Source organism: Pocillopora damicornis, chromosome 4, assembly GCF_964200805.1.
Source record: "Pocillopora damicornis chromosome 4, jaPocDami1.2, whole genome shotgun sequence".
Lineage (NCBI taxonomy): Eukaryota > Metazoa > Cnidaria > Anthozoa > Scleractinia > Pocilloporidae > Pocillopora > Pocillopora damicornis.
The window spans coordinates 5,238,672-5,258,406 of NC_142673.1; the positions used below are offsets into that span (position 1 = coordinate 5,238,672).

At 37.9% G+C, this 19,735-nt stretch overlaps 3 protein-coding genes and 1 pseudogene across 3 annotated transcripts in view; 1 reads left to right on the top strand and 3 right to left on the bottom strand.

Moving 5' to 3' along the window:
- The first annotated feature begins 1,372 nt into the window (after positions 1–1,372).
- LOC113677791 (uncharacterized) lies at positions 1,373–12,252 on the top strand. The gene is made up of 7 exons (XM_089204589.1): positions 1,373–1,834; positions 7,284–7,462; positions 7,860–8,108; positions 8,386–8,605; positions 10,084–10,711; positions 11,216–11,269; positions 11,655–12,252. The coding sequence occupies exons 1-5, from the start codon at positions 1,486–1,488 to the stop codon at positions 10,128–10,130; spliced, it is 1,044 nt and encodes a 347-aa protein (XP_089060715.1). The 5' UTR covers positions 1,373–1,485; the 3' UTR covers positions 10,131–10,711; positions 11,216–11,269; positions 11,655–12,252.
- Positions 11,972–19,735, bottom strand: part of LOC113677779 (A disintegrin and metalloproteinase with thrombospondin motifs 7) — a 34,752-nt gene continuing 26,988 nt past the window's right edge. Inside the window, exons 21-24 of the mRNA XM_027194624.2 lie at positions 14,722–14,926; positions 14,368–14,514; positions 13,692–13,836; positions 11,972–13,178 (exon numbers count right to left, since the gene is read on the bottom strand). Coding sequence (XP_027050425.2) covers positions 13,039–13,178; positions 13,692–13,836; positions 14,368–14,514; positions 14,722–14,926 — 637 coding nt within the window. The 3' untranslated portion in view covers positions 11,972–13,038. The remainder of the gene's footprint in view (positions 13,179–13,691; positions 13,837–14,367; positions 14,515–14,721; positions 14,927–19,735) is intronic.
- Positions 15,402–16,270, bottom strand: LOC149046574 (neuropeptide Y receptor type 6-like; annotated as a pseudogene).
- On the bottom strand, positions 16,832–19,669 carry LOC113677781 (neuropeptide FF receptor 2-like). Its single transcript, XM_027194626.2, has one exon. It carries the CDS (start codon positions 19,482–19,484, stop codon positions 18,423–18,425), a length of 1,062 nt encoding a protein of 353 aa, XP_027050427.2. The 5' UTR covers positions 19,485–19,669; the 3' UTR covers positions 16,832–18,422.

The window sequence follows — 19,735 nt, forward strand, 5'->3', positions numbered from 1 at the left end:
ACTCAGTTTCATATAAAAACATGATTTAATGTTATTGATGACAGGCATATTGTACTGTCTTAAATACATCCAAATGTAACAATTTTATATCCTTCTTTACATGTATCTTTATCTACCAAATATCAATGCTTCGTTGGTGTTACTAAAAATATTAAATAGCTAAAAGTTAGGTTGGTAAATATTCTTTAAAATAAAAAAAATCAATAATAATAATAATTAATTAAAATAGAAACTTAAAAGCAATTCTAAGCACACTCAGTTTCATATAAAAACATGATTTAAAATATTATTGATGACAAGCATGTTGTACTGTCTTAAATACATCCAAATGTAAAAACTGTATGTCCTTTACATGTAACTCTATCTTCCAACTATCAATGCTTTGTTGGCTTTACTAAAAATACTAAATAGCTAAAATTTAGGTTGGTAAATATTCTTTACTGCATGTTTTAGTATTAATTGTGAGAGATAACCACCTCAAGGGGTATTGTTGGAGCTTGAATAAGTTTCCCTACTTTCACAATAAAATGCTTTGGTGAGTTTCCAACGTAAGCTTTCATCTTTAAAGGAAAATCAATAGCCTTTCCCTGAGCATCCACATATATACCACCAATGATAGGGTAGAGACAACATGTAAAAATCTTTAAGCTGAGCATGGTGTATTTAGAGTCCATTGATGTTATTCCTTTGAGTTAAAAAATATCAATAGACATCCTGCTTTATGTTGAATGAGCAAGTGTGCTGCACTTTGACAGCATTTGATTTTTAAATTCACTTGACTGCCAAATAAAAGCCACCAGATGCTGAAGCAATTTCACTTTCTGAGGATTGTGGAGGCTTATTACAAAGTCTAGAGGAGATTCAGAAAACAGATTTATTAGAACAAAAACAAATTTTTTAAAAATTTAAATATTGGAAGCCAACTAAAAAGCCTGTCTTGTTCTGAAGGCACTATATTTACTTCAGCTTTTTAAATTTTTTTTACATTTTAGTATAAATTGAAAAATTATGTTGTTGCAGTAATAATTCATCTCACCAGATAAGCTCTTTAGACAGATGGAGTGCAGGGTCCCAAGTACATGATGACATGGGCCATCCTTTCCACTTGATAAGGTACTCTTTCTCTTATGAGGAAATAAATAAGAAGTGGAACGGTCGAGTAAGTACTTCCATTGCCGCTTTTCCGTTTCGAAAGCAGTCTTTCGACTTGAAAAATCTTAGATTTGGACCGATATCGTTCCTTATCATTTACTTGATAATTATCCGTTGGAAAGAATTCGTAAAGCGCTTTATGATCATTCTGTTTTCATTTCTTGCTCTCTCCGTCCGCCATCTTGTTACATACTCTAAAGCATGCGCAGCTTATAAACTGGTCAGATTTACCGCCGGCGCTAAATGTCCGTGGTTTCCGGTAGTGCCAGACGATTTTTTAAGGTCTAACTAAGTAAAAGAAATTACTAAGCAAACAACTGACAGAAACGCGATATGAAAACCAGCATTTTGACAATTTGCTTTCTGCTCTTGTGCATTGAGATCAATTCGACTTTCTCGTGGAGGCGAAGACGAAGACGAATTCGAAGAGCACCATGCAATCCGGTAAACTGTCGGGTTGGAAGCTGGAGTGTTTGGAGTTCTTGCTCCCATCGTTGTGGAACTAGTGGCACGCAGAATCGCACGCGACAGAAAACTTTTTCCGCGCAGTGTGGTGGACAATGTCCATATCAGTTGGTGGTGACGCGATCGTGTAACAGGGGTAACTGCCATAACGGCGGCACCCCGAATAGTGGCGGATGTCGTTGCCGATTGGGATACGAAGGAACATGTTGCGAGAAAGGTGAGTCTCCATCCTGAAAAATTTTGCGTATTCAGGCAGCGAAACTATGGACTAATGTCTCGGTGTGGGCATCTTGAAGAAGTTAGTTTAGACTATTCAAATTTATAATCAGCGATACGCTAATCCTTTGTGGTGTATAATTGCTTCTAAAACGGGAGTCTATCTGTCTTAATAAATCCGTTTTTTGTATACCTCTTCGGCCGTATAGCATTTTGCTGCTTCAGAACTTGATTTTTTATGAGTAATTGTTATAAATGTAATCTTCCAGATCTTACACAAACTGTTAGTGTCGCTGACGTTCCTACAATTAAGTAGCTAAACGTTCGGCGGCTGCCACGGTCTTAAAATAATTGAACGTCCGGCAGTCCAATATTTTTCCATATTTCTCTTCGAAATCCAAAATATTTATACGAAATGTTCTACCTTAATTCAAAATCGTCAAGCGCTTCTAGGCAGCCAAAAATTTCGAACTTGATGTTTTTCGCCAACCCCGTATACAGAGTACAACGTTATCCGAGCGCTTGACACTTATAAAATTTTCAATGACACGACCGGACACGGTCCTCAAATAACTTCATATTTCTCTTTGAAATATACCAATTATTTTGCCAGTCGAAGAATAGGTAGAATATTTTGCCAGTCGAAGATTAACTCAGTCCACGGTTTTAAACAGCTCCTTTATTGAATCATCGCTTGGAGTAGTCGCGTTCAAAATCCAGTGGTGTCTCACAGTTCTTCTGACTAGCAAGTCGTAATACAGTGAATTCCGTTTATGACGTCATCACGTTATGCGATTAGTAATGATTAATTGAAAATTGTGGCCTTAATTAGCTAGCGCAGTAGATAACATATTAAACAATACACTCCCCCATCTGAAATGAGGTATAGTAAGTATACGATTTACAAGTAAATTTAAGAGTTCAGTCACTGTTCATCAATAGGCAGTATTAATATTAGGCGCTGTACTGGTCGCTGTACACTTATATAGCCTTTTCCTTTATATTTAGTTACAGGCTCATTTGTTATGTTCTTGTATTCGACGTCTACTTTCCGGACTCTCCCATCCGTTCCTGGATATGTATTAGAAACTCTCCCGATCTTCCATTTACCTCTTAACAAGCTCGAGTCCTGTATAAGAACGATATCTCCAGTTTTTAAGTTACGGTGGGATGTATGCCATTTTTGACGTATCAGCAAACTGGGAAAGTAATTTTGCGTCCACTTCTTCCAGAAAGAAGATATTATCGTTTGTACGAACGAAAACCGTTTTCTATTACTCGCTCGCTCGTCAAAGTTCATGCCACTTGGTATTCGTGCCGTTGCTCTACCAAGCAAAAGATCGTTTGGGCAAAGATATGCACCGTCATCAGGTGACGCAGGGTGCCTTCCTATTGGTCTTTCATTCAGCAAGTTGGCGACCTCGTAAAGTACTGTTTGTAACTCTGAGAATGTTAAGGTACTATCGCCAATAGAAGCGTTAATAGCTCGTTTTACAGATCTTATGAGAGCTTCTGTGACTCCGTTCTGCCAGGGTGCGTCTGCGTATGTAAAGATCCACTCAAATCCCTCAGTTATGCCAAAACCTTTTAGTTTGTTCCAATCCCAAGTCTTGGTCATATTAGAAAGCTCTTTATTTGCAGCGACGAGTTGGGTACCGTTATCTGAGAATAGCTTAGATGGGTAGCCATGTAGTGACACGAATCGTCTGAAGACCATTAGGAATTTCTCTGTACTATAGTCTGCTGCTATATCCAAGTAAACTGCTCTTGTCCCTAGACAGTTGAATATCACTCCATACGCCTTAGATGTTGTTTTTTTCTTTACTTCATCGCGAATCTTGTAAGGTCCAAACAAATCGATGCCTGTACTGCTCCATGGAGGGGCTGGTTTCAGCCTTTTAGTTGGAAGGTTGCCCATTACTTGTTCACTGACTTTTTTATCAAGTTTTCTACAAACGACGCATTTGGACTTGATTGATTGCACAAGTTTCAACAGTTTCGGGATCCAGTACCTGGTACGCACTTTGCTGGCTGTAGTTAATATTCCATGATGCCCTTTTAAGTGTATTTGCTCTGTAAATAAACGTGAGAATGGGTGATCGTATGGAAGGAATATTACTTCTCTCTTGTTGTAGCTCATCTCCATCCATAACTCGCTTCGTCCTCTAATCACATATATACCATCTTCTCGCATCTTAGGACATAATCTTATGTAATTCCCGTTCTCGATATATCGTAAATTCCGCTCAATTAACTCCAGTTCCCTTTCTTCCTGTATGGTATAATCTTTGGCGCCCAAGGAGCATTTTCCGCACTTGCATCCTCCGCACTTCGGTTTGCACTGTACACCAAGTGCCTCGATAGTGTAAAAATCTTCGACATTGACTTTGCCTACAAAGTGTACTCTCGCGTTTCCAAGATTATGGGTCATGCACGTTTCTTTAAGCAGTAGATGAGTTCCTCCAAGGCATCTTCCAAAACGATTTTTCAGTAGTACAAGATGCCCATTATTCTGTTCCCTTTCCGGGTGAAAGGCGGCGTATTCATAACCGATCAACACATCAACTGGACTAGCGGGTCACGCTATTTCATCCTTTGAAACGTTTCTAAATAGGTGGGCGATGCTCTCTATGTTTACATGCTCGATATCAGAGGTGATTTTAATGATCCCATATACTTCGAATTCCACGGCTTGACCTCGCTTGTCCAAAAGTGGTAGCTTGTATTTCATTGTTTCGATTTCCTCGTTCTGCCCTCCTATCTTCACTATTGAAAGATTCACTTTGACTCCACTGAGTTTCTCTTGTTTCGCTTTGGCGTTGGTTATGAAGCAAAGTGAGGCTGCGTTGTCCCACATTACATTAGCTGTCCCCTTCCTGGTTTTTACTCTCTGTACTTGGAGGAGACATGTATCGACGTTGGAGTCGCTGCATACATTGGCGGAGGCAGAAGCTTGCTGGGGTGTACTTTCATCGTTTTCGTGAATTGATGGGTGATGTTTCCTCGTGCAGCCATTCACGCCGCAATCTCTTTTTATCCTACAAGTCCGCTGCTTGTGACCAGGCTTAAGACAAGCCCAGCATGCTTGCTTTTCTTTGAGAAAATCCTTTTTTTCGTCAACTGTCTTAGCTTGATAAAGTCGGCAATTTGACGTCCAGTGCTTACCATTCTCGTGAATCAGACACTTAGGCCTAGGTTCTTTGGTACTTTCGTCTTTTCCAACTGTGATACCCTCCGAGTAATGTGCTGCGCCCTTGTGATATTGGTTGCTGCTTCCTGCACGGCTTGTAGCACTTTCGTATTCAATGGCATCCCTTTGACTCTGTAGAAAGTCGAGAAGACTTGGAAATTTGTTGCTTTTATCAACAAGACTGTCACGAGAGCTTACCCGTTCGGACCATTTCCGTTTGATATCTGACGGGAGTGCTTTCTCAATTACGCTGACTGAACTTGTGGTTGTGATCTCTGTTTCCAAGCCGAGTCCTTTTTTAGGTTACGATAACCATCCTCTATGAGGGTTACAAATTCTATAAAGCGTTTATCTTCTCCTTCTCTGAGCATTCTAAATCGCTTTATTTCGTCAATGATGACATCGGCAACTTTGGCTGGGTCTCCATATTTGTCGTCTAAACGATGCCACATCTCGTCTATGTCGTCGTCTACGCAGTTCACCAATCTCGCTGGCTCCCCCTTAAGACAGGTGCGTAGGACGTACGCTGCGTCACCTTTTCGGATTTGAGTCATAACTTGCTTCTGGAAATCTCTTTTAAATTGCGGATACTTGCGCAGTTCTCCGTCAAAGTGAGGCATTCGTACTTTTTCTAGTTGTAGAAAGGAAGCTGAGGCGTAGACTCCCGCTTTGTTTCTTTAGCTTCTTCCACATTAGTGTAGCTTAGCGCTATTTTCTCCTTTATTTCATGATAACAGGTTTGGATTGTAGCGATCCAATTTATTTCAGCTTCTGCTGAGTCTTGAGTTAATAATTGTAGCAGTTCTGCGTTTGATCGTTTGCATTCCAAAAATTATTCTTCAATTTGCATTTGTAAATCTCTCAATGCAAAATTGGGAATTTCTTTAGATTGCAGCGCGTGCGAGATACTTTTGTATGAAGCTTCGAAAACTGCGCGCGCTGTTTTCTGTCCTGTTCGTGCTTTATCAATGTATTCTTGACGCTCCGCGTACGCACGTGTTGATCTTTCTTTCACAGTGATTTGTTCCACATATTTGATTAAATAAAAAACTTCTCTTGGACTTCTGTCATCCACACTTCTGCTTCTTCAGACTGATCGTCTGGCAATAGCTCGATGTAGGCTTCATGTTTGCCTTCGAGTTCATCGTACGCTTCCGCGAGTTTCGCATAGTTTGTTTCAACTATTTCTACGCCTTGGTTGTTGTCTATCGAGTTGGTGAGGAAGTTCTTCTTTCTTTTGAATCTTCCTTTAGCTGTTGTACGCTTGCTTTTAGCCTTCTCGATTTCAGCTGCGTTTTCCATCTTCGCTTATCCAGTTGTCGCTTTGTAGCAGACCACCGTGGATTTTGAATATTTTGCCAGTCGAAGATTAACTCAGTCCACGGTTTTAAACAGCTCCTTTATTGAATCATCGCTTGGAGTAGTCGCGTTCAAAATCCAGTGGTGTCTCACAGTTCTTCTGACTAGCAAGTCGTAATACAGCGAATTCCGTTTATGACGTCATCACGTTATGCGATTAGTAATAATTAATTGAAAATTGTGGCCTTAATTAGCTAGCGCAGTAGATAACATATTAAACAATACACCAATTTTCCTTAAAAAATAGTCTACTTTCATTTACAATCCTCAAGCGCTTCTAGAGAATGAAAACATTCGAACTTTGTCCGTTTCGCCGACCCTGAACACAGACTACAAAGAGATCCAAGCGTGACACTTACAAAATTTTCTTCGGACACTATCGGACACGGTCTTTGAATAACTAAACGTCCGGCAGTCTGATTTTTTCCATATTTCTCTTTGACCAGTACCAATTCCTATTGAAAAATATTTTATCTTTATTTAGAATCCTCAAGTGCTTCTAGAGAGTGAGAGTCTAGTTTTTATTGAGGCGAAATAACTCCATTATTGACCAATATCGTTCATTTCTTTTTTGCGTCTCTATGTACCTTAACTTAGCGTCGGTCCATGAAAACGCAAGAAGAAGAGACCTCGACTAATATCCAGCCATCTTGACCTCACGCTTGGTCAATAACGCATTTTTAATTTATGAAATAAAAACTGGTGTTTTTAAATGATTCACAATCAAGCAGCTTTTTGACAATTTTAATATCGAGTGTGATAGGAAGTTGTAATGTTCAGCAATTTGATTGTTTGATCATTATTACTGTCATTACTATTTCTTTACGAGATACAAGTAATTTGCAAGTTTTCGCTCATGAATTGAAGATCTTCGTATTTCCTTTTTACTGTATTTCAACAGACGTTGATGAGTGCATCAACAATCCATGCCAACATAACTGCACCAACACACATGGCAGTTACACATGCAAATGCAATTCTTGCTACACCAAGCTGGGTACACAATGTGACTTGAGGCAGTGTAAGATCAATAACCACTGTCACGCGTATGGTACAGTTAACCCTAGCAATCAGTGTCAGGTAACATTTCTATTACTGTATAACTTTTTATACGTATTGTTCATCGGATAGAGGGAGAGAAATGAAATTTATTAGCGTGGGATAACATCTTGATAAAATCTAAAAGCTTCAAGGAAAACTTATGACGTCCACAAGGGAAGATTAAATTGTCATTTTTTCACTAAAAGGTCAACACAGGTCAAGACTGCCAGACGTTATACAGTAAAGAATACAGTTTCACTAATAACTCCTGAAAATGCCTATTCTCCCTAAAACTGTTACTGGGAAAATATTACCCTCTCTATGTTGCGATTAAGTCCATGAACTCCTCAATGTTTCGCTTGCCCGCTAAACAAAGGTAGACAACTTCTTCGTGATTCAACTGATTAATGTTTTATCTTTTTTTGTTGTTGGATAGGATTGTAACGACAGCAACAAGTTCGCCTGGACAAACAACGATACTTTACCATGCACCGATGGCATAGCGTGCACTATAAACGATCGCTGTTCTAATGGGGTTTGCTCAGGCACGCCTTTCTCGTGCCTCACGTGCGTGGAGTGCCACAATGACGTGTGCCGCGTGAAAACAGGATACTGCGTAATCAACGAAAGCGGTATACGACAGTGTTTCGATCACGGTTCACTAAGACCAGGTCATCAATGCCAGGTAATATGGTTGGCAGCCTTGTGTCTTTCATAAAATTAATATAGAACTTCCTGTAGGAATAACAATGAAGCACTATGGGAAGAAGGAAAAATATGCATGAATACTGAATCCTCTTGTGGATATCAATGGAAATATTATGAAAAAAAATTGGAATTGCTAACATTTTCCAATTTGTATCTCAATCTTAACGTGAATCAGTCTGAGAAGATAATAGAGAGACTATTTGTTCTGCCTGGAAGGCTCAATCAAGCTCTTGGATTTAATATTCTGTTTACAGAGATGCGACACTAGTAAAAATGTAAGTACTTGGTCAGACAATGATGGGGTAGCTTGCAACGATGGTGACCGCTGTACTCGAAATGATAATTGCAGTAATGGCCAATGTAGGGGCACACTTTTCAGTTGTGACTCTCTTTGTCAGTACTGTAATGGGAACAGTTGTAGCCTAAAGACTGGGTGTGGATTTTCCAGCAGCAAATCCAAATGTAAAAGAATCGGTGAGACGTTTATTTAGCTTACTTTTTCAATAAGACTTACTCAGTAATGCAGAAAGTTCAAAAGACTGAGAGGAAATGGCGCGACTTGGTCTTCAGTACACCAGACTACGAGGGATTTTTATTTTCTCTTGTTGGTTTACTTTTAATATGAGCTTGAATATAAAAGAGATCTTCGCAGTAATGAAAACTACTGTAGCAGTAGTGAAAATAAGACCCGAAAATTCAGGCCTGTATGGGATGTGAACCAATAACCTCTGCGATACCGGTGCAGTGCTCTGGTCATTACGCTGGTTCATAATGAAATTCGTCAAGTAATGAATCAATCGTTTTGAATATATGAAAATTTTCTGGGAAGATAACTTTCATATTCATTTCTCATTAGGCATTTCACATACATGATTTTCATATATCCACTTTCAATTAAACTGAGCTTACCCTTTTTTCCTTTCATTTAAGGTAATTATGTTTCTGTTGTAATACTAAAAGGGCCTATATATAAATTATAAGACAGCTTTTTAAGGGGAAAAACCGACTTTTAATTTCAGGCCAAGACTACGATTATCACGCCTTACATCCCTCAAATCCAAATGTAATGTAAATCCAAATTCTGCAAGGTCTTATAATGGCTTCTGTAATCAATTAGAATGTCACTTATGTTGATAAAAGGTAATCTTTCTGCCTTCTGCGCGTGAATTCGGCCTCATACAACCAATCCTGAATGGTTTCATAGTTCAAGACAAACGGATTTACCCACTGTCTATACGCCATGATATTCCTTTCATTGGTATTACTATTTCATGGACGCGATTTTTTTTTTCTGCCTTCTGCACACGATTTCGTTTTCATACAAACAACACCGAACGATTAAATGGTTTTTGGCGAACAGATTTGTTGGAATGTTAATAGTTTGAAAATTTTAAGATAAAATTTCAAATTTTATTAATAATTTCTCTACTCTTAGCATCTTATAAATTTGAATTTGGAAAACATTTATAAGAATCTAGAGAGGGAGACGTAAAAGCCAAAATGTTATATAAACCATCTTATAACGTGTTGGAATGTTCATAGTTTGAAACTTTAAGATAAAATTTCAAATTTTATTAATAATTTCTCCACTCTTAGCATCTTATAAATTTGAATTTGGAAAACATTCATAAGAATCTAGAGAGGGAGACGTAAAAGCCAAAATGTTATATAAACCATCTTATAACGTGTTGGAATGTTCATAGTTTGAAATTTTAAGATAAAATTTCAAATTTTATCAATAATTTCTCTACTCTTAGCATCTTATAAAGTTGAATTTGGAAAACATTTATAAGAATCTAGAGAGGGACCGGTACTGCTACACGATAAAGAGAATCTTTACACTTTCATTTCATCATACCATTCACTTAACCTGCAAAGCTTACTCATGTTAAAAGTTAAAATTATCATGATTTTGATACGATCTATTAATAATGTTTTTTTCTTTTTATAAGGTCTGAATCTACTGCTGCCCAAACTGTTAATAAGTTATAGATGTTAGCTGACTCAGTCGATTCAGTTGCCAAGCCGAACGAGGAAAACAAGTTTAGAAATCTTCATAGCTAGTTTTATTTCTCTTGGGTCAAGATTAGATGCCACGAAGGAAAGAAAATGGAAAACAAGGGTTTTTGAAAGTTTTTAGATAATTCAATATCAGGTTCAAACTTTTACCAAAATTTGAATTGTCTTATATCAGTTAGGTCTCGGCGAGTCTTTCTAAGGTCGAGTTTATCTTTAAAATTAGTTACTTCACAATTTTTCAAGAGCCAGTGCCTGCCATGCAGTTTTTTTTTTTATTTCAAATCATGCCTTGTGACTGAAAGCAATATATAGATCTATGGCTAACTCGTATTTTAGCGTTCTTTGGGAGTTTTCATCCACAGAACTTTGATGCAATGGTAACGTCTGACAGGCAATATGTACCTAGAACAACAATAACACGTCTTGTAAAGAACAAACAGTACCAAAGCTTCCAACCTATCGTTTGGCCCGAAGAGCCGAAGAGTCCGTCTCCTATGTAAGTCGCCATATGGAAAATCGCGTTGGAAGAGGAATACTCTCGAATGTCAACGACCATAACAGGTGGAGAAAGATACATCGTAGAATTTTAAATTTGTTTGCCATATCCTTATCTAGTCGAGTGTAAAACGACTCCCTTGCATGAATATCAATGCTCACTTAGAATTTTGATAAGGTTTAACCCGGCACTTTTAATCTCCACGATATACAACGCTTTTCATTTAACTAATTTATTCGTTTTTTTTCCTCGTAACCGTGTTCCCAACAATAACGTTGCTTCATTTTCATGCAAAGAAAACTGACACAACCCAAAATTCTTACTAATTTATCATTTTACACCCCTCGCCCACGCAGCACCACAGTTTCTTAAGGAACTTACCCCCCTCTATTCCAACAATTCTACATGTGTGGAAGTGATTATTGGAACAGTATTTAAGTCATGTGACAAACATTCACTTTCAATTTCCGCAAGTTTCTTATCATAGCGGGTAAATTTGGTAAAGTGTTTGTAATGGTAAATCTTAGACATAAAATTTTCCATGAACAGCGTCAACATTTTTGTTTCAGAGCAATAATACTCCGCAACATGGCTTAAATGATGTTGTGATCGAGCCTTTAAAGGTATGAATATGGAATAAGCTAATATTTCACATAACATTTACCAAACGTCTCGATGCAATGTTAACAAGAACTTTATGAGGGGATATCGAGAAAGAAATCTGAAAATAATACTATAAAAAATAGTATAAAATTTCTCTTCCAATTTTATGAATTCACAAAAAAGGTAGTAGGAATCCCCTCACAAGCAGAGAAAAGGACTGAATGGAGTTGTCTCGAGTAGTTTTTATTGCAATTTTATATATAACTTTTTTTTACTTAGAAGAAAAGGAAAGAAAAAAATTAAATCCCTCAAGATCACTCAATTTTGGCGGTATTCTGCTCCACTAAACCTTTTCAAAGAGGTATTTATGAATGACAAACAATAAAAATGTTTTGTTTACAACAGGACATGTGAGATGCTTTCTTAGCCATCTGTCTCCTACAAACCTTCCAAGAGGAACTCTACGACTCAAGAGAAATTGCTTCGGTTACTGACTTCCTATCGCTTCCAGGAGAGCTGTGACTTTAATACTTTCACAAAACAGACAGATAATCTCAACAACGATTTTGAGTGCAAGAATATTGGATTAATGAAAATTCGTTCATGAGCCTCTTTATAACATCTGCTTTACAATCGAAAAAAAGCAGTCAATTTTGCTTAAGTAGAAAATTAAAGCGATGGCATGTGTAGAACAATTTAAAATTTCCCAGCAAAAAGAGCTCGAAACAATTTTTTTAATCACAAGTTATTATCAGATTAAGAGTATATTTAATACCAACAACTGATTTGATAAGAGACATTTAATAATGAAAAAAAGGCAAACAGGTTACAAAATACAGAAACTTATCTGTAATGGGCTGGTGACAAAATAATTTTCTTAGCCTCTTATGAATCAGATCTAGTTTGGTTGACTTGTTAAGACAGCTATTCTTTGATTGGTGTATCATTAACTTTAATTCTAGATATATTAAAATAAAGAAATATATTTATTTATTTATTAAAAGGAAGTGATGTATAGAAACTCAGTATCTATACGAATTCATAAAGCCCGTACCTTTACACATGTAAATAAACACACCATAGCTAAACTTTTAGGTGATATGCAATTATGATGAATTAAAATTCTTTGATGGCTCCGAGGCAAGTGGGAATTAAAGAACAGAAACGATTTATTTATCCCTCAACCTCGATGTGATTTCTTTTGTTTAATTCCCCCCTAACCTCAGAGCTAAGTTTGAATTTTAACATATCCAAAATGGCCCTTTGGATTAAGTTGGACTTTGAGATTTTAACTTTCCAAAGGGTGCAGGGGGTAGGGAGGGGGTCCTAAATGACATATAACTTCGGAACCGAAGTCCTGAATAAGGCTTGAATGTTATCAACGCGCCGGCAGTACTTGCGAAATTAGTATTTTGCAAGTTTATTGGCCCTCTTGAGGCCAATTTCTTAAAATAAGTTCTCCTTACGGTCGCCATTCCTTTCCAATAATTTTAGCTTTTGACATTTTTTTGTTTGTTTGTTTCCGTCACCTTTCTGCGTGGCAATTGACTGATATTAAAAGGAGAAATCACTTATTGGTCACCTCTGAAAGGGATGGATTTGGCATCATAAGGTGGACATGCCACAATATATAAAATTGTTTCTTTATAGACTGGAGGGTGCAATGATGGGATTTGTCTAAAGAAAATCTGGGTTTAAGGGTCTTAGTTGCAAACTACTACCCAAATTTCCCCTCAGAATCCCCCTTCCAAGATCAGACTTTCTATTCACGCGTTCAAAAAACCCACATTTAGTTTCGACCAGCATCCTCACATGTCTTACAACAGAGGTCCAGCCACCCCCTTGTGGAGCAGAGGTCAAATCTCAGCACTGCTCGGCACTGCTTGCTGGAGTACTTATCTCTGTGACACACTGTCTCTAACACAACATCTGGTAAAAAATCATATTGAATAAAAATACGTTCGACGTTTTTCCCACAAGATTCGAGATGATGTTAAACAAAGCGTTTGAAAGCTGATGGTTTTAAGGGGGCGAATGATTGCATCGATGAAGGCACGGTTAGATAACCGTGAGTATTTTTTAAAAACGCAATTTTTCGGTAAAAGCCTTACAGTAATTAATAAGAGAAAGCAGTTATTTCAAAGGCGCCTTTATGTTCTAGCTATTCTCTTCCCTTTTGTGGATAAATGGAGAAACAAATAATGCTGAACACGAGTAGAAGTCATAAATATTGGCTCGAGTTCCCCTTAGCTTCTTGGAGGGGGGGCACCTTGGTTTTAGACGATTAACATCTCCGCTTGATAGAGCAATCATGACCAGTCACGGTTAAACCTCAAATCTCTGCAAAATTGGTAGAAGATGACTTACAGCTTTAAAGGAGCAATTGCTGTCCAATGAACACTATTTTAATTATGCCATGCATGGTTAAATACGTACACATACCTATTTTCTTGCATTCCTTGACTTTACACTGCCTTTGTGATGCTGGTTTAGAGTCTGCGCTGCATTTTTCACCGACTCGCCTTGTTAGTCTGTGCAAACAAGTCACTGACCGTCTTTGTACTCCTGAACCACAACCAGCGGAACACTGACAAAAAAAATATAACAGGGATAAAAAAAAAAAATGAACAGGAAACAGGAGAGAGTTTCGTTTATTAGGAATATTCATAATCGTCCCCCCCCCCCCTAAAAAAACATATTAGCTAGCGCTGAGCCTTAGCACCAAAGCGCGTTCGCGCTGAGGCTCAAGATGAAAAAATGCCTTGAATCATTACAAAAACAATGGGCGTAATTTTCAATATACAAAATTCTCGGTTATTGACTTTGTCCTTACCGACAGAGTAAGTCTTTCAGGTACACGACCAAAATCGGCCTGTGGCAAATCTTTCAGCAATCGATTATCGTTCTCAGCGGTGAGAAACGTCATTACCAAAGTCACTAAAAACATAACTTTCGGTTTTTCTTTTCGTATTTGGTTTTCTTCCGGTTCTAGAAAAGTTTAAACGTCATTGTCTGTAAGCGTTAGGGATTTGACGAAATTGTAGGTGTTGAGGTGAAATAGATAAAGTGCTTATATATTAACCTTGAATGGCTATATTGTAGTCTTAGAGGTACTCACACTGCTCCATCGTCCAATAATCCATTGATAGCACGATTCTCTTGAGCAGAATTTTCGGCTGGGCGGTTTCTTCCCGTGTGCACACTTACCAGCCACTGGACAGCGGACATTCCTCACACGGTGTCCAACACCGCAGAGACCGTGGCACTGCGAGATACCACAAGAAAAAAAAAAGTAAAGAGAAGTAAGGTGGTATGCACAGCAAGCTGGTTTATGATCAGTTTGTGGCTTGTGTCACTTCAAACAGTCAGGTAAAGTGTCAGCTACGAATTTGACTCGTGTGTGAACATTTCGCGAAAGCGATCGCGGGAATTTCAGCTGTTTTACAAAAACTTGCTTACGATTAGAACTTACATGAGACCATGGACCGACCACCCAATTCAAATGGCACGCTTTCTTTATGCAGTTTTGGACCCCAGAAGGTTTATCTCTGGGACACAAATGATTAGGGCTCTCCACAGTGGTGCCATTTGTAGTTTGACGCATGCAACGAACCGAGCGGTACTGGAGACCCTTTCCACAAGTCTTAGAGCAGGGTCTCCAGGGCGACACTGCCCACCTGTAAGAGAAGAATTTCATCAGCGCTCTTGTCATACGTTATCAGTTAGAACGCGTTCACTTTTTGGCCATATTTATTCTTATATAATGCTTCTTGCAGGAGCTTCACAGAGGATCAAGAATAGTAGTTGTCTACGTCTATACATCAAACATTGATACACTAATAACTAATAGCATATTTCATACAGGGGAAGCGTACCACTATCAGTGTTGTACCCTCAAACTTAAAAAGCTAGTATTTAAACAATGTACTAACTTCTTTTTAATCCCTGTTAAGTTAAAATCATTATGGATGACGTGAAAAGTTGAATCGGATAGTCTTTTTCTACAAACAGCAGTGTTCCTGCTGAGGTGAACATGCGAAATATTTCATTCACAATTTCGCGTGAAAGAACAGTTTGTTACTTTTAATACAGAAAAAATAAAACTGAAAAATGTGATCAACAATCTTACCATTTTTCAAAAATTTCAGACTTAGCTACGCCAATAGCATTCATTACTCAAGCCACATATGAAAATTGGACCTTGATGATTGTACTTAGGAAGATGTACCACTCACTTTACGACTTCAAGTCAGAAATTATGATGAAAGATCATTTTGACTTCTCTAGAACTGGCCATAGTAAATATACATCATTCCATTACTAACTCGTTTGTGAAAGAAGATAGCAATTTTAGTGTGCAATGCAGTTAATAGAGCCAATGGAAAAACAAACGCGAGAAAAAAATAAAGCATAGTTGCAAACTGACCCAAAGAGGTTTGTGGAATACTACAAAGAGCTATGTCAATGCAGTTGTTAAATTCCATACTTTAGGCTTCAGGGATGCTCACGACAGGCACGTTTTTAACACCTATAGCCAAGGGAAACGATGTCAATGCAGCGTACAAGCAGACCATAAGGACAAGAGGAGTACGACTTCCCTTTGATGATTTCAAAGACTCGAAATGATGGACAACGTGCTGGTATCTAACGATAGCTATGGCAGCCAGGCTGCCAAATATAGTCGATCGCCAAGTCCCTGAGAAGAAAAATACCAACTTGCAGAGAATTTGTTTGGTTGCGGACCTCGGAATGACAAAGTAAATAGTCAAAGGAAAGACAAGCAGGCGATAAACCAACTCTGTTGAACACAGGTGAAGTATAAAGAAGTTTGATGCGTTTCTTTTGTAACGCTTCCTCCTCACCATGGTCATGCAAATTCTGACGTTTAAAATGATTCCCAGAATTATCAAGAAGAGGATCGAGAGCCAATGAATAATAAATAGATTCACTGCGTCCTCATATGAGCGAATGCTGAGGAACACAGAGTTTCCCTGTCTACTTGAGTCATTTGCGCTATCGTTTTGTTAGTTACAGGGGAGCACCATTTCTCAACCTGACAGTCGAAAGAAAGACGGATGAAAGTTAGTTTGGTTACGCAATATTTTCACCCTTCTCAATCCGATCCTGAAACCGAGAATTCAAAAGATAATCTCTTGCAACATAAACTAACAGAGTAGATACTTCGGCAATAATTTCATTAAGAATGAATGCGAGTGTTAGCTTTTAGTCGGAGCGAAGGGAGAGCAGTTGGCCAGCGACAGAATGATCTGCAAGACTGATAAATGCGTAGTAAATCGTGAAGGATCAACAACCTACTTTATCGATTCTTCAAATTTTCATGTTTTTTTTTTTAATCTGCCCAAATAAAATCTTTTGTATGAAAAGGATGAAAGCCGCTTACGTCATACAATAAACAAAAACTGGAAATGAAACTGACAATTCATGGCAAATCACCAATCAAAATGAAGGCTCACGTTTTCATTAAATTCATTACTAGACGAGATCAATTTTTATCTCGTTAAGTTTGATTTTCTTACAGTTATACTCATTGGGAAAAATGATTTGAGATTGGATGGGGTAAATGCAATTTGACTTCCATGTTTAATATAACAGAGATTTCCGGGAAACTTTTTACAGTAATACTTATTGGGAAAAATGATTCAAACTTGGATGGGAAAATTCAGTTTGACTGCCATGTTTGATATAACAGAGACCTGCAAGAAACTTTTGAGTGAATGAGAAGCCTTAATAATGTTAAAAATGCGCATTTATGTACAAAGTTAAATAACCTAGTCACAAAAAAATTGTAAATACGTTACTATCAAATCTTACAGTACAGGTGTATATCTCTATGGGCGTAAGCTTGACAACATAGGTGAAAAGTTAATTAATTTTTTACTGTGCACCATCTGATTGCCGAAGACTATTTACATTCTATATTGTGCGTCAACACATTTTACAAAAATTAGATAGAAAGTCATCATATAAAACATCTCTACGTCTTAAGTTACAAAACTTATGGCCTACATCATAGTAGCTGTTGCTCATACATGGCAGAAAGTCTCTTGGCAAATGATGCTTTTCCTTCTAGACGGCTAGGCAAACCGCATCATGGCATTTTTACGGCAAATTTCCCTGTGACTAAGCAACAGCTGAAAAATGCTAGGCAGATTTCATAACTTTAACGCTTGTTGAGACATTTTAAATAAACACATTGAGAAACATCGCATGTCGCTGCCTTATAAAGTAAACAGGCCCACGTTCAATTTAAATGTTCATCTTTCGAAGGAAATAATTAAATTTTAAAAACCTAATCAAAGAAAAAGCTTTTTGATAAAAGCTGGGATTATTTGCAAGATTTCCAAGTAAGTAAAATAACTATCAAAAAGCGAGACTTAAATAAGTAAAATAATGTTTTGAAATCTAAGAGCACAAAATTAAATTTTTAAACTCCATTTACTGACATTGAATCCAAAACTTTACCATGCAGCTAATGGGGGTTAAAATGATTTCACATGTCACCATTTCGAAACTTAACAACATGCTTATATTACAGATCTAGAGTCACAGTTTAATGTCGAACATGTCACACATTAACACAGCTTGCCCTTCAGCATTTGACGGATCATATTACCGTCATCCCACATAATGCAAAATTGACTCTGCTTTACACGATTATCGTGAACACTGCCCTCGGTAGCAGTTATCTCTCAGAATATTTATAATTCTCAACACGTTTTCAGCATATCTAAAAGTTTCTTCAAACAGTCTCAAGGGCTGACAAGAGGATTTTAAATCTAACTTGGTTCAGAGTAAATAATACGCGCTTTCTAACTGCATGTGCGCGACTTGTAATTACCACTTGTCTTGTCCCTGAAGCTGAACCAACTCAACAGTGTGATATTCAGCTCCCACTGCGAGCCGTTCGCTGTCGAACGTATTGAACCAGACAAGAGAGATAAATCAAGACAAGAAATAGGGAATAAATCTCTCTTAACTTTGTACAGCTAAGTACTTAAAATGACCATAAAGTTAACCTGACAGAAGCACGTACACGATATACATTTCATTATAGCTAATTTTGCGCGTAAGCCACTCTGATTTTACTATTGCTGTCTACAATTTACACAACTTGGTTAGTTATTTCCCACCTAAAAATTCGAAATCACTCAGTTAGTTGTTTGTGTTACAGTTTACAAATGTCACTGCATATGAGGCAATTTTTTTATCTTTTTTTCTGCGACAAACCCGGACGATTTCCTTTCGAAAATCTCCATTGTAGTACGAATAAATCAGGGGATTTCCCATTGAGCTTGAATAACTCGCAAAATCCACCAAAGCATGAAATAAAAACATGGCCGCAAATGAAGTTCCGTTAAAAATGCCGTAAGATCTCAATACTGCCACAACAACACGAGGACCGAGAGAAATCATGTATCCTAATACAGTTATTATTAGCATTCGTATTGCTTTGGACGTAGATCTTACCGCTACTTTGTGCATCATCCCATTCTTGCCTCTATTATGCAGGAAGATGGCTATTTTGTTGTAAAATATAAATATGACGACAAGTTGAATAACAAATGCAAGAAGAAAATATAAAGTGGTTGAAAATCGACCCAATGAGTTTTGAGGGATATCACACAGCTTCTTGCCAGCACAATCGGCGTCGCAGATCATACCTTTAGCCTCCGGAATCTCTGAAGCTGGAACGGCTTTTACGCTGAAAACAGTTGGGATTGACACGACGGTAGCATACACCCAAACCACAATTAGGAGCAAACTGGGCTTTCTGTTTGATTTCAAGTTTGCCAATGGATGGACAATGTTTTGATATCTATCAGCAGCAATGGCAACCAGACTAACAAATATGGCCGATGCAGAGACGTGAGAAAAGAATGATACAACTTTACACTGGAAACTTTGAATTCCCGATGCTGGAATGGCGAAGGAAATTAAAATGGGAAAGATAACCAAGCGATGAACCAGTTCAACCACCGACAAATGAGTAATAAATAGATTGGAACTGTTTCGCTTATAGCGTTTCCCACGCAGCATAACATAGCATATGATCGCATTCACAATTATTCCCAACACAATGAGGAGTAAATTTAAAGACAGAGAAATAGCGAAGACGTTTCTCGCTTCTTGGTACGAGCGAATCAGCGAAAGTGTTGAACCCGGATTAACGAACTTGTACTGCGTGTCATTCCTCATGGCATCTCCCTCAGCCATCACACATAACTTGAGTTTCGATACCAAACCAGCTGAAAAATGTTTGGAAATTAAATCGTTTCCAATTGATGAGTAGTTTTCAGTTTAATGAGATCCTTCAAAGTTTCTCAATAAGTAAGAGCTCGTGATATTGTACCTGAGAGTTCACTCTTCCGCTCAACGACTCATTGCTCTGTTTCTTTTTTTCTGTGTTCTACGTCAGCTTCGAACATTACATCTCCAGAAGATAAAGTTCCATTAGCATGTAAATC